At 31.6% G+C, this 15861-nt stretch overlaps 1 protein-coding gene and 1 long non-coding RNA gene across 4 annotated transcripts in view; one reads left to right on the forward strand and one right to left on the reverse strand.

Moving 5' to 3' along the window:
• The window catches only part of LOC126810489 (diacylglycerol kinase epsilon), a 52434-nt gene that overhangs the window by 17664 nt on the left and 18909 nt on the right, over window positions 1–15861 (reverse strand). For both annotated transcript variants that reach the window (XM_050535579.1, XM_050535580.2), the window contains exon 8: window positions 2003–2074. In XM_050535579.1, the coding sequence (XP_050391536.1) occupies window positions 2003–2074 (72 nt within the window). The remainder of the gene's footprint in view (window positions 1–2002; window positions 2075–15861) is intronic.
• Window positions 1662–9980, forward strand: LOC126810506 (uncharacterized). Of its 2 annotated transcripts, XR_007675235.1 has the most exons (4): window positions 1662–1742; window positions 2499–2729; window positions 8774–8887; window positions 9653–9980. It is a non-coding gene; the product is annotated as an uncharacterized LOC126810506 (long non-coding RNA). The 2 variants fall into 2 exon arrangements; XR_007675236.1 differs by lacking the exons at window positions 1662–1742; window positions 2499–2729 and adding an exon at window positions 6445–6627.

Below are 15861 nucleotides of genomic sequence, written 5' to 3' on the forward strand. Positions count from 1 at the left end.
TCCATTGATTAAATCAACAGCATAAAAAAAATAAATACAAAACATGGCGTTTATACTAACTTAAGAAAAACCTCCCTGAATGTCTTAGCTCATAAGAACATCAATTACAAACTAACCAGAATGCACCTTTTAACCACATGATTTCAAAGTAAAATGGTTTCCTATTCCATATGGTTTTAATGTCTTAAATAAAATTATTCATTATTCCAGATGTCTCAAGGCACAGGTCACCTTTTTAATCACATTTATACCATGAGAATGTTTACCAGTCTGCATAATGCAGATTATAAAATTTAAATTTAATGGGCAGAGTTTCATATAAATTATTTTTATGTATATTATTCTGTGATTATCCTAAGAATCTGTCTGATTTAAGACAAGTATATTTCTTTAAAATGTATAGATGGCTCAACAAGTATTACAGATGCGTAATGTTAAATTACAAGATTTGACAGAAAATTAAAAAACATGAAAAACGGTACTAGAATACTGTGAATTAGTGCAATAGCCCCTGAGATCCCACATCACAACCTGCTGATTCAAATCCTTAATTTAGCTAGTTCATTTATTTGAACATATTTTATCAATAATTTGACTATACTTGTATTTGAACTGATTTTATTGATTAAATCACAATAAAGAAATACCTTATACAAACAACAGTAATAGGCTATATGGAAAATGAGCATACACTATCTGAATAAGACATCATGGTGGTAAGTTTCTAATTGAATTACATAAATATCTGTGAAAGTGAAGACATAGCAACTAGCAAGCATTCAGATATATTGTGAAGATGATTAAAAATTAGTTTTGTGGATTGTTTTACCCGTTAATGTAATTATATGACTGATTTTAACTTTAAAATTCCCTTTCAAAGTTTACCCCCCCCCCCCAACAAACGGACATATCTACTGGAAATGATCCCTCTTTTCAGTCTTGAGCAGTTTTTTTTCCAGTCTACGACTTCAAGATCCCTTTTAAACATGTTAATAAAGGAAACTAGTTGCTAACTCAAAATCATCCCCAGTCTTCGACATTGCAAACACAACTTATTGGTCAATTTAAATCAACATTGATTCTGTGATTTTACCGGGAAAAGATGGGCTTCTGATATCCAACATTTAAGACAAAATGAAAATTTTAAAATTGGCACACGAATCGTGTGCTAGAATGCTTTCGAGCACCATTTGTAATGAAGTGACTCGATGAACGAAGCTAAACATATCCCACAGGAGAATACTACCAGTGCTGACTGGAATAACCAGATGCCAAAGACTAACATTCAATTTGGACTCTTCACGTATTTTGCCAAACATTAACTGATTAAAATTACAGTAAAAACAGAAACGATTGAATGTAAATCAGTTTACATACATTTACATTACATTATTGTATGCGTTGTGATCCATTTGTGTCCATTTCTAGTTGGAAAAAAAGGGAGATTTATCTCCTTTAAACTAATTGTCTTTTGAATTTTTTATGCTTTATGACTGCTGGCAGTAAATTTTATTTTCATTTATTATTTCATGTTTCTCCATTTATTGACAAAAGATTTTAAGTTTCGAGTCCTGTTCAAAACTTGAAAGTGGATTATGTTTAATATGTGTAGTATAAACAGATATAATCAACTATTACATTCATAAATTAATTTAGCAGCTGCTGAAAGTCTTCAAGCCATGTTGATAAATCTATCAAACATGTTCTACTACAACTCTATTGCTGGGAATGTTTATTTAAATGTGAATACACTTATTTTAAATATAGATTTATTTATAGAAGATGTAATAAGTTATCATTGTATAGATGTTAGATTACTTTTGATGTTACTTCTGGATTTTTTTTTAACATTATGATTGAATTCTGTTACATTAGTTTAATTCCCATGGACTCAATCTCATTTTATTGAGACGGTCCCGCTAGTAAGTGTTAGTTTGAATTTGAAGAAGAAAATATACAAACTGACCAATATAAGTATTATGCACTCTGATTATGTACCTACCTGTATTTTTTTATGGAGATCTTTACATTCTCTCTCCAGAACATCTTTTGTACCATATGTAAAATAACAAAACTGGAAAACATTGAAAACACAAATTAATAAATTGGGACAATGCTGAGTGAAATAGTGAAGAGGGAAAATGCATATGGGTCTTTATGCTTACTTTTGCCAGAAACTGTTCTTTTCCAAAGATGCAGATGCATATTCTCCCATCTGCACTAAATTGAGGTGTTGCCAATATTAAACTTGACACACCCAATATTATCTCTTTCATGTTATCTGGTCAGCATCATTTAAAAGGAAAATCTGAAACATTTCCAAAGGAGTTGGTGTGAACAAAGTCACCATAAAAAAAATCTTTTCTGAGTTGTGTCAAGTGGTTGTCGACTACTGTACTGAACTGCAGTCCCTAAAAACCATCCCCAATCTGGACCTAGATATTATTTAACCGAATTCCTCGGGGTGATTTAATGCATGCATGTATGGTTTCTTGCAGATTGTAATTTACTGAATCCATGGCAAAGAGATCAAAAGTTTTGTATAAATAATTCACATGGTATGTATCAACATCTCAACAACATATGAGTGACAATCAACACTTCACAGAAACTGGGTGTTCTCAAAATAAAATCCTTGATACTGTTACACAAACCAAATGGAAAATTTATACATTTGAAATCGAGTTACATTTGCGACTTTCCTAAACATTTGAATAAAAACTTCCGAGGTTAGTAAATATTTTTCTTCTTAAGAATCATTTTTTAAAGCATAAATGGAGTCATGGGAAAATCAGCTTTATCAGATTAAAATCAACAACAATTTTAACAGGGAGATTTCTTAGAAAATATCTAGTTATGACAGACTGTTTGCTGAGATGGTGTCATGTTTCTCATCTGTCCCATGTGAGACCTGGTTTCTACACACTATTAGGTGACTTAACATTGCACTAAAGGAACTAGCACTTAAATCCTGTAAACAATATTCTAACAGGAATTAACCCTTTATCTCCTAAACTACCATTTTTCTCACAGTTCCAATAGAGTAAACAATTTACTTCTACTTATCTAATACAAACACAATTTATTTCACCATCCTGTGAAATTTAGGGAGGATTCCTTTGTATAGGGTTACAAAGCTAGTCACTAAAACAATCTTTGATCCAGTCCTACCAAAATTTATTTCACTGAATTTTGTCTAATAAATAACTGATTAGAATACATGTGGTTCATTTCGTCCTTTTTATTAGTCAGTGTTTTAAGGTCACTATGTCTTGTTCATCTTCCAGTTTTGTCCACTTATCTCAAGGTCATATCAATTTCCCTTACTCTTCTGTCCATTGGTCTTACAATTATGTCCATTGGTTTCATGATTATGTAAACTGGTCTTGTAGTTCTGTCCATAGGTTTTATAATTATACCATTTGTCTTTCAGTACTGCCCTGTTGTTATAAGTTAATTAAGTTAATTCACCAGAGTAATTTTGTCCATTGGTTTAATATCTTATTTGAGCTTCGATAGTTCTGAACCCAGATTTTTATAATTTTGTCAATTGGTCTTGTAAGTCTGTCCACTGGTATTATAATTTGGTTAATTAGTCAGGTATACAGTTCTGCCCACTTGTATTATAGTAACAAACTAACACTATTTTATGGAATAACAATCACTGGTTTATTAACATGCAACGTTTCGACGATGATACTCTCGTCTTTATCAAGCAAATGATAACATATATGTAGTTAGTTAGTGTTAGTTGTATTTTACGTCCGCTTCCACCGAGGTGATATATGTAAAACATAAAGTATTTATATACAGTACAAAAAGAAGCCATAAATATAGACCGTATATATAACTAGCACTGATCAAAGCGATGATGATAAAACCCTAAGTGGTTACAATGTACCGAAGCCATAATTAATTACATATCTATAAAGCAGTGATTGTTATTCCATAAAATAGTGTTAGTGTGTTACTGTTCAATTACTAAATGCCACTTAAAGAAGTTGTATTATAGTGTGGTTAATTAGTCACATAGTTCTGCCTTTTGGTATTATAATTTGGTTGATGAGTTATATTGTTCTGCCCACAGGTATTATAATTCAGTTGTTCAGCCTACTGGTATTATTTGGTAGTCATAATCTGTTCCTTAATTTCAAAGTTTTATACACTGCTAACAAAATATTGTGAGAATCTTTCAACATCTACTCTGACAATTCATTTGTCCAGAGGATATTACATAAATTTACTTCACTTTTATCACTGACATAAAATACTCTTTACAATCATATATTTATAATTTACTCCAGGATTTATGGGCTGCTGAATGGGACCAAAAAGTTCTTAAATATTTATATTTTAGCGGGAGATATACATATTTTTAAGCTGAGTTATCTATGGTGTAAAAGTCACAGGATCATACTATCATGTAATATCATATAATTACATCTGTTTTTATGTCTGTAGGAGTGCACCACATCAAGTCCTGATAACACATAAACACTCATAAAATTTGCATTAATCTTCAAGCAGTCTGCCAAACACAAGATTTAATCTGGAGTATACAATGACCTGTGAATTGAAATGTTATCTTCTAGGGGTAATAACCATGCTATGTAATATTGTAAACCAACTTTTGATTGTTTATTCTGATGATTATCTAATATCAGAGACTTTGAGTTCAGGAGGTTTTTTTTCAAGAAAAATTAAGGATTATTATTATGGCAAACAATTACTGACCACATCACTTATTGGCTTCCATTGTTGTGTTTACCAGTAAGCCTGTTATATGTTACAAACAACCATAGGAATATAAAACCCAGCATCATGATACATAACACAAATTGATCTGATATCTATATAATTACAATTTTTCACGACTAAGGTCACCAAATTACATAAAATTCAATTTCTAAAATATTTGATTTTGGAATTAGTTTAGTGTCAGCCATATAAGCACAACTAACCCTAGACTAGAATAATTATGCATACATAAGTAAGGTTAGTTGATCTTAATCTGAATTATTTTTTTTTATGAAAGTAAATTCCATTTTTCATTTTAATTTGTTGTCTACATTTATCATCTTTTTAAACCCAACTTCAAAGGGATGACACGAACCATAGAAATCTTCCTAAGATCAAAGCAACTATTTTTTGTACATGACTGACATACCTATTATTATTGATACTCAAGACAGAAATTGACAACACCATACACCACTTGGAATAAGAGATCTCTAAACTGATGGCATCAGATATAAAACCTTAGGAAAGAATTTAATCTTAAGTTCGTGACACTTGTATAAGTATTACAACATAAAAACTAGCGCCATCCAGCTGTGAAGACCAGTTTTTATTCAAACTGTTCCCAAGACTTTTTACTATTAATTACAAAACCTGAGCTAAAATTTCTCCTAGTCAGAGAACGTCTGCTCTCACGAGAAATGACTTTGAGAAATACAAGGGCTAATAAAAACACCAAGTTAACAACAACTTAAGCTGCTTTTCACATGGTTTAAAACAGATGGCTGTTAATATCCACTACATAATATTAGTTTAATTGTTATTAGAAGAATACAGTGACATTATTAAGATAATAAGGCTTTCAACACAATATATAACAATTATCGTCTGTTTACTGCTCACAACAATGATAAATGTAAAACAATTGATGTCTGGAATTTCTCTGCCCAAAATCTAGCCAAATTTTCAATTTGTTTACAGATGGTTTCTTATCGAAATCCATGCTTCTGCATTACAATGTCAAATCTAAATTCACTTGAAGTGGCTTGAAGCCACTTTATTTTGGGAATTTGAATCTGGAAATGTCATCTATCTGGTTCTGTGACAAATACAACTGTTAAATAACCTTGAAGAATCTTGTCTAGTCAAGTTTGGCACATAGAGTTCTGCAATATCATATCTAAATGTGAAATTAAAACTTAACACCAGATATTAGTAGAGTTTCCTTTGAAGACAACAGCTTGCGTGAATACATTAAAAAAAAAAGAGTAAAAGTAATATAATCAATTCCAGTTGTAATGGCATGGCCCCAGGTGGCATTTGGAATGTTCTTACAGTATTGTCTATTGGCAGTACTTGCAACCTCAAAGGCTCAAACTATCTTCTTTACAGATAATCCAATTTGATGCAAAAGTTAGAGTCTACCTACAGACTACAGACTAATGTCTGAAATATCAATTATTAAGTAAAGTATGAAAAAAATATATGAATACATGCTATTATTCTGTTCTATTTAAAATTCCAAGAAATAATGTGAGCACATAAAATGTTATTCTATGTTTGATATCCTGCTGTGGTTATATTTAAATAAATAATAAAACCATATGTTATATTGTTACTTCACAGAATCTCTTATGTGATCCATAGATTTATAAAGTGTTACAAAACTCATAACTTTACATTCCTGCCAAATATTTCAGGGGATTTTCATGTCGTATGGACATTGTAGGAGATGAAAGAGAACATTATTTTCTACACTGCATTTATGTGCATGTATATTGGATAACTAGATCAGAAAGAAGCTAACTATTGTTATTCGAACAGTGGATTTTGTTTGATATTAGTTGTATGATCATATCATATGAATAATTCTGTTATCTCATGATACATGTAAGTGTACCAATTTGATCAGTTCTGGTCTTTCTATCAAAATCGACAATCAGATCCTTGACGAAATTTTCAATAATAATTAACATTACCCTTAATACCTAATGGCATGACTTACCATCATTCCAAGCTAGAGAAAGGAGACTATATTTTCATTAGCAACCAATTGCATAGTTTTGCCCAAATCTAGACAGGACAATCCATTTCTGTGCAAAAGGTACAGCTAGATCATATGGTTAAAACAGAAATTAAAACAAAATTAGGATGAAAGTAAGAATTAATAATTAACTTGATAAGCAGTATTAATTAAAGCATATATCTCTAGCGAATGATGACATGATTGTATGGGAAAATGGGGTTATCTGCATAACGTAGTGAGTGAGCTAACCTATTACAAAGTGTCACACTTTTGATCATACCAATGAAGCTGTTTAAACAACAGATACATGAATTTTACACTAAAGCTTTATCATACACCACATACATAATCTGGCACGTGAAATATGGTAAAAAGATTATTGCATCAACCCTTATCTTTTGTTAATTTCTTGCCAATCTTACCAAAAATATATTCTTCTATTATATTATTTTTTTTCTGTTCTGCAGATGATTTCATTTGTGTTGCCAAATAACAGAGACAGAAAAAGTTTATTACCAATATATGTCCTACTACCAATACACCAAGAATTCTGAAAATTTGGCAAAAAAGTTATCTTGTAGTACTTAATATAACACATACTTCAGACTATGACCTTTTTTATGGGTGATAACATCTGCAAAAATAAACTTTACTATTTAGGGTTAATAGCACTGGTCAGTCAACCACAACAGTGTATCAGTTTAAAAAATCAACAGAAAAAATATCTAAGCATATTTAGCTTTTGAACTGAGTACTATAATGACTAACTGATAATGGTTTCCCATTTTCTGGAAGATTGACTAAAATGTAGATAGCAGAGAACAAAGCTATAAATCTTGTATTGTTTAAACTGGGGGTCAGGCGAGAACTAGCAGGGAGGGGGATGTAAACATCTTTTACATATGGTTTTTAAAAGATAAGTAATATTTAACTAGTTTTTAAACTCATCTGGTTAGTTCTGTTAATCTGGTATTCATCACACCCCCCTCTAAGTTAGAACATAAAAAATAACCTTCCATAACAACGGCAGCCCAAAAACATAACAAAGCCAAGTGGAAAAGTCATAAAAGAAGAAGTTATCAGTTTCGATGGTCCAGCTCAGAGGCATAATGTATTTTCTTTACTATGGAGTTTACTGAAGCAAGTCTAACACAGGTTGAACAACAATATATCAGTTGTTAATTAGTTTTCCTTCAATATCTCATCAAACTCTACTTGTTAATCTAACTGTACCCTATATACCACAACTACTGGTACTACATTGTACCACAATACATACATTATACACTATTAATGTCAATTCCTTCAAAGCCACAGATTGCTAATTATCATAGGAATTTTGAATCCCTTGCAAATTAAAACATTGTGAAAGTTAAATCTTAAGAAAGGAATATCAGTCTAAAATGGCTCAATTCCATTCAGTGTACTTGCAAATATCTGAAACTTTTGCAACATTCAACATCCTACAAATGATATAAACAAGGCAGCACCACCTTTTGATGTGCCTCTAATTTAACTGAATCAAAGCTAGGAGACCGTCTACCATTTTTATTTGTTTTCTTGAATAATCAATTATAGTTCATTTTAGTGTGGATACAAGCTGTGAATAACAATTTAAGATTCTTTTGTCCAATTCCACCCCCAAGAATAATTTGTTAACTTTGTCAGGATTTGTACAGTCAGTTTATTAGCTTAAAAAAACTTTATGTATTTGAAATATTATATAATAATGAATGATTATAAATAAATGGACTTTAAAATAATGCATCAAGTAAATATTTAAATAAATTATGTGGAGGGGTAATATGCATATTCATGTTAAGTTAAGACCAGCTCCCAGGTCACCCTGCAAAATCCCAAATACGTTAAAGATTTCCAGTACTAAAACATCATATACCACAAGCAACCTGTTGGTCATTTCTTAACATATATCATCATATGGTGGTCATTTACTGTCCACTCTAATTGACCAATAAATATTTATAAATCTATCATCTCTTGTTTTGCTAGTCTTTGAAGAAAGTGGGATGATTTATTTATGGTGGCGTTTGAAGTTTATCTACTGTTGAAATCGTTGTTTAGTTGTGGATGAACTATCTGAGACAGTGATTTTCTCACCAGTTGGTATGTTGGTACTGTCAAATATGTAGAACATATGACTATTTGTTGACATTCAACATTTTAAACTCCCCTACTATATCATATACTAAAAGACCATTGGCACCAAAACCTTAATATACTAGACAAAAACAACATGACCTGTCCAAAGTTTGAATTTTATATTGGTATATTATTAAAATGAATTGTCATTCATAAAAAGAACGACATTCTTGGATGGTCTATGAAAGATAAATATCACCATTTTGTCTGTAATTCCTTCTTCCACCAGGGATTTAAATAGGCAAGAAAATTGTCTATTTCCAGACCATTTATATGAAAATCTAGAAATCTGTATCAAACTGATTAAAAACAATTGCTTCAACAAATCATATTTGCAATGATACCTGACAAAAGTCCATGGGGGGTAAAATCAAAATATGGACCTAGGTCTTATATCTAGTTACACAAAAGTCTCCGTTTAAAAAAAAAAACCAACCCAAAATCTGCCATTTATCTTTATCAGATCACTAGCAGGATACCCGGCTTCGCTCGGGGGTCATAACTCCGAAACCAGAAGTGGTAGACTAACGCCACCTGGCCTATGTTACTCCCCGGTCCGAGCTACCCCTATACCCCAAATTTCAGACTCGGGGTAGACCTAGTGTAGCCGCCAACCCCGAACAGACAGACAGACAGACAGACAGACAAACGACAGTCACAAATATATATATAGATTGTGCCTGCACCAAAATTTTCTACAATATACATTATATTTTTTTTTCTTTGCAGCTCTTTTGTTTCACAGCTTGTTTTCAATTTTCTTCCATTATACAAGAGTTCTGAGATGAGATGAAACGATAATTTCAAGACATCTTCATTTATTGATGTGATTGAATGATAAGATAGCAGTGTGAAACCAAATACTCAATAGTGGGCTGCCATATAGTACAAGTCTTTTTACTTGTGGTGCCAGCTTTATTATTAAAAACAATAAACTTGTCATTTTTTTGTGTTTTATCATTGATCTAAAAAAACATTATTCTCAAAAATATTTCATTATGACAATCCAGAGAAGACAAAACTTCATAACTTATTACAAATAAAACCTTTTTAACCACTTATTTTTTTCTGTTGTCTCATTTTTTATGTACAATCAACTAAACTATCACTCCAAGTAGTGTTGAGTATACTATTTCTAGAATACATGACACCACTTGGCAAATTCAACAACTATAATTTTATTCTTGTTGTACTATTGTATTTAAAATGTTGGCTGGTGACTGCCAGTGGCCAGTGTCCACAAAGTTAAATTTCGCTTCCATTTGGTGTAAGTTGTGAACATTATTGCACATGGTAATGATAAGGTGATTAATTTTTTCAAATAGTTACAATTTTCTGTTAAAATTTGATGTTCTACATTTCATTGCTATAAATTATCATATGGAAGAAAAATGTATTATAATAAGAGAAGTAATTAATACAACCTTAAGGTTGTCAATTTAAATGCCTGGCTTCTTGTAATCTTGACATAAAGAAATTATTGTTTTATATTATCAACAGATTTATTAGCCTCTCAACTAATAATTTTGGTTGATTATTATATTATTACTATGTCACTGCTTAGAAATGAAAGCATGTGCTGGTACCATAATAGCTAATCTGTAAAAATGTGACATTGGGTGAATACACTAAGATCTGAAGACTGTTTACAGTGGAGATGACAGTTACCCTAATAATGTCATTTGGCATTTGTCAATTGGTTAACTATAAAGGACGAAAATGATTTATACTAGATGTTTTTTTTAAAGAACCTGCAAGAGCGAGGTTTCTCCTTTAATATAGCTGAGAATTTGATAGAATCTTCTAACTACAGATCTTATCAATATCTTGACATCTTATAAACACTTTATTAATGGCCATCTGATAGTCGCATGTTCTCACTTCTCTTATACTCACATCTTCATAGAATATCTTTCAATGTATTATTGAGTGAGGATGTTTCTTAAGTTAAACTACTGGTAGTAGCCTGACAACCTCATGTTGCTAGACCTTTATTCACCAAGATTAACATAGCCTGAAGAAATCTAGAGGGATTTTGATAAACTGAAATATGACGCTTGTTGTAAGCTTTTTCTCCCCACCTTACTTTTTTTATTTCAACATTCTCACACTAGTTACACATACAGATACACTGCTATACATTTCAGATTTTGATATAAATTCTTTTGATCTCTATAACCTGTTGACTCCGTACACAACGATTTTGTTTCTTAATGTCCTGTATTTACTTCTGTAGATGCATGACACTCAATTTTATCTACTTGAACTGAAAAACTTCTATTGGCTGTAGAAGCTCTACACTAAAGTCAGTAGCAAAGTGACCAAAATCTTTCCAGAGTCAATATGAGATAACAGGCTTCCCAGTATAATACAAACTGAATATGGTCATCTCATCAAATGGGTATATAATGATGACAACATATGATATAAGGAAAGACAAACTACATCAATTATTTTGGTAGATTTCACTTGAGACTTAAATAGTTGATGACAAAAGGATAATGACCCCAAACTGACCATTCATTCTGGTAGATTTAACTTTATAGCAATAGATAGGAAAAAGTGATATTAAGTGCAGTGAATTGGTACATAAAAAGTTACATTTCCCCTACAAATGTAGAAATGTTAAACACGTGTGATACATGAGTGGTAATTTGATGATGAAGTCACCATCTCAAATTTTACACTTAACAGATTGAGTAAATGCTAGGTAGACATAAATGTCAGTGTAAAATTAGTTCATTGGATTACACTAAAAACTGGTTCCTTATTTATATTTATGGTCCAAAATGAACCATTAACCTTCTCTGAAGACAGGAACCCTTTCCTCAATTCACATCTGCATGAGTTAACCTCCCTAATAAAATCACCTTAGAACCTGACCTCTCTTGCTCCTAATCCCAATGAAGCATCTGATCTTCATTGGCCCTTCACCTTGGTATCATAGTTATACTGTCATATGACCCCATGTTATCTTGAAAGAATCAGAAAAATAACATTTGGATGTCATTGGTAGCACATGGTTGTCCTTTTACTGTTAGAAGATATTTAGAGTTAGGAAATCAGAAACTGGACAGAGAGGAGGATAAACAAACATAAAACAATGGACAATGATTGGATCATGATACTCTCTGACTGTTGTATGACAATGTCTCTATATCTATTACTAACTATAAGTAGGCCTACCTACAGATGTACATCTACAGGGCTCACACTGGCTTTTAGTTTGTTTCCGCCAAAATCGATCATAATTTTTATATACAAAAATGTTTATATTTTGTTTTTTCTGCCAACTGAAATATTTATCTGCCAAAAATGTATGATAAAAAAAATAAACATAACAATTATATTTCTCAGGTATTATAAAACAATTACATACAATAGGATACCACAACTTACAAATTTTTTTTTTGCTTTACATTAGCTCAGTTTTGAGACGTTTATTTTTGTTGACTATTTTGGTGACTTTAGTCTTTCACATACCATACTGAAGAATTTAACTGCAGTGTTTACACACATCAAATCTCATCCAAGGATTGCCAAATTTACAGTTTTCTTTAAATTTACGTTTTGCATGTACATGTACAATAGGCATATTGTTATTTTCAGGTACCGACGGTATTACAATATGAATCGCTGATAGAAAAGTTCAATTTAGAACATTTTGGCAGCAATGAAAAAATAGCACACCGGTTTTATTACTCAAGAATTGTGATAATTCGACTGATTCTTATGTTTGCGACCCACTTCCAATTAGGCTGGCTTGTATATTTTAGGCGTTGTATGAAGCCACAGTGAATGAAATTAAATTATCAAAATATTTAGTTCTTTTTGCAAAAATTGTCGGACATTTTGATTATTTCTCTTTATTTTTAAGAGATATCAGACATCAAATGGATTAATTATTATGTGTAAATAATAACTTGAGATAGGCTTTATCATTGGCAATTATAAATCAACTAAAACCATTAATCCTGGACAAATGATTAGTATTAATCGTTGACACTTTCCAGAATATCAGCTAGTTGATTAATTTTAATCTTGCCGCCACGTGATTGACACTTCAATCCTTGGCAGAACCCCAAAAGTTGTCACCAGAATCAAATTTTAATCGTCATTTTCATTTATTTTATTTCACAAATTCTTACCCTGGCGAGCAAAAGTGAGAGCCCTCTACATCTATAAGATTAAACATTTCATAAAATTATCCAAGTACATGTAAATACTGGTAGTACATCTTAAAATGAAAAATAACATAATTTATTTCACTTGGAACTTTTAATGTTTGCCATTATTTTGTCTATAAAAGTGTATATTTTGCATCAATATCACAAGAACGTTAGGTTAATGTGACCACTTTGGATATTTATGTGTATTTTTGACTGAATAAACACATAAAAATTTCTTTTGATTATATCTACTTATATTTCAATTTCATTTTCCCTTTGAAGTTTTGGAATATCATAAAAACAAATCTGATCTTAATAACTTATTAATATTGAGATGTAATGACATGTCAATTGGTGTAAAAAAGACATTAATCTTACATTCCATAAAGAAAACAAACTTTAGATTGACATTTTTTCAGGTATCAATTTTCAGTTGTTAATTTAAAATGGCTGTCTGTTAACAATTTCTGACCGTTAACTATCTTCCAAATGATGTTAAAAAAACATACAGAAAATAAATGATCTGAGGAAAAGTTGACCTACTTAAATTTTAATTAAATCTTCACGCTTTTATTAGTGGGTCTTCTGTTAACAAACTTAAGATTCTACAAGGGTATTTGGTATCAGTCAATTTTAACTCACTTAATTGTAGACTTTAAAAAGTTAATAATATGATACTTAGAATGGTAATTTCAGACCAACTGAAAAAAAAACAGGCTTTATTTCTTTAGTGATTTTTAAAGGATACCAAGATAGGTGAAGATTGGTATTTTTGGAGTGATATTTTTGGAAAATTGCCATTAGACATTAAAATTCAACAACCTTTTTACCCAAATTCTTCAAAGTTGAAAACAATATGAAGTCTGGCAACTCAGTTTAATCTAGAGATTTAAGTACATTTTAAAACAAACTAGCCAGAAATCACATAATAAGCTTCCATTCCTTTTTAAATAACTCCAATATAAAATATTTTTTGATAATTTATCATTTAGTACTTTGTATTCTAAACAAGCAAACAGTGAGGCTGATGTCCCCCGCCGAAAAAAATAGATGATACATATTAAGTAATTGCAAGTTTTTCTTTTCCAAAAGTATCGAGCAATCACCCTGATTATCAACTATGCACTAAGTTTCATCACTCTCTATCAGACAGAATCAAAGTTAAAGAAATTGCTTAGCTCTGCTTAGCTTTAGTGGGAAATGTTAATCCATAACTCAGTCAAGACATTCACATGAACATCAAGTTTAAACATTCTACCTCAAAGTCTTGACCAATCAAATTGGTTATCGCTTCTTAGCCTAAGCAGAAAATTCTCATCAAACTTACTTACTTAGTCAAGGTAATGATATAATGAATCTATACTCGGAGTTTCATAGCTCTCACCTAATTATAACCAAAGTTTTCGTGCCCAAAAGCATCAACCAATCAAATTGCTTTTTCATCATCTAACTCCATCAAGACTTTCACCTAATGAACACCTATACCACGTTTGAACATTCTACCTCAATTAGAGGGAGAGTTACTGTGTTTCAAAGTCTTGACCAATCCTGTTGTTTATCACTCTGTTTACCCTCAGCAGAAAATGTTCATTATCAAACTTAGTCAAGGTATTGATGTGATGAAACTATACACCAAGTTCCATCACTCTCACTTAATTAAAACTAAAGTTATCATGTCCCAAAGCATCAACCAATCAAATTGCTCATCTCTGCTTACCCTTAGCAGAAAATTCTCATCTTCGAACTCCATCAAGGCATTCAACACCTACACCAAGTGTGAACATTGTTGCTCAATTAGAAGAGGAGTTATTGTGTTCCAAAGTTTCGAGCAATCAAATTGCTTATCGCTCTGCTTACCGGAGCAGAAAATGTTCATTATCGCACTTAGTCAAGCAGAAAATGTTTATCTTTGAACTCCATCAAGGCATCGGCCTGATAAACACTCTGCTTACCCTAAGTATAAAATGCTCATCTTCGAACTCCATCAAGTCATTGACCTAATAAACACCTACACCAAGTTTGAACATTCTACTTTTCTAGCTCAATTAGAAGGAGAGTTATTGTGTTCCAAAAAGTGTGACGGACAGACAGACAGACGGACAGATACACAGGCGGGGGGGGGGGGGGGGGGGGGGGGGGGGGGGGCAATAATATTTATGATTTGTAATCAAAAGATCTTGCACTAGATAAAGATAGAGAAATAGTTTTGCAACTACAAAATAAGAATGTTAGAAGAATATGTTTCTGTCTTAATTTGTGGTACAAATTGTATCTTTGACTTATTTTACTTTAATTAGTTTTTTAGCCATTTATTATGTTCCATCTTATGATGTTTATCTTTCATTTTAATGCCTCTGTTTTTGATAGAAATTGGTCATGTGTGGATTACCTCCCTTGACAAGATTGACAAGTGGCCCCACACAACTTTGACACATGTAAAATTGTGTCACGTATCTAATGACTGAGAAAAAACATCATTACAGCCAATGATATCAAACATAAGAAAACATCCAACCAATTACAAAGATTGACAGATAATTAAAACTGTATGCTTGTGCTAATGTACACAGAGATATATTTGCATTAAAAAATTAGAGGTCATGAAATTTTCCCAAAACTTAGAATTTCCTTCCAGCACCCACATAAGATACAGAAAATAGGTTGCCAGGCAATGAAACATGCGCCCACAGCAGACAACGTGAACAAGCAGTCGACAAATTTATTCTTTTGTAGGTAATAAAATGGGAAATTTACAAGACACTGATATCA

This window comes from Patella vulgata, chromosome 2 (genome assembly GCF_932274485.2).
Source record: "Patella vulgata chromosome 2, xgPatVulg1.2, whole genome shotgun sequence".
NCBI classification, from domain to species: domain Eukaryota; kingdom Metazoa; phylum Mollusca; class Gastropoda; family Patellidae; genus Patella; species Patella vulgata.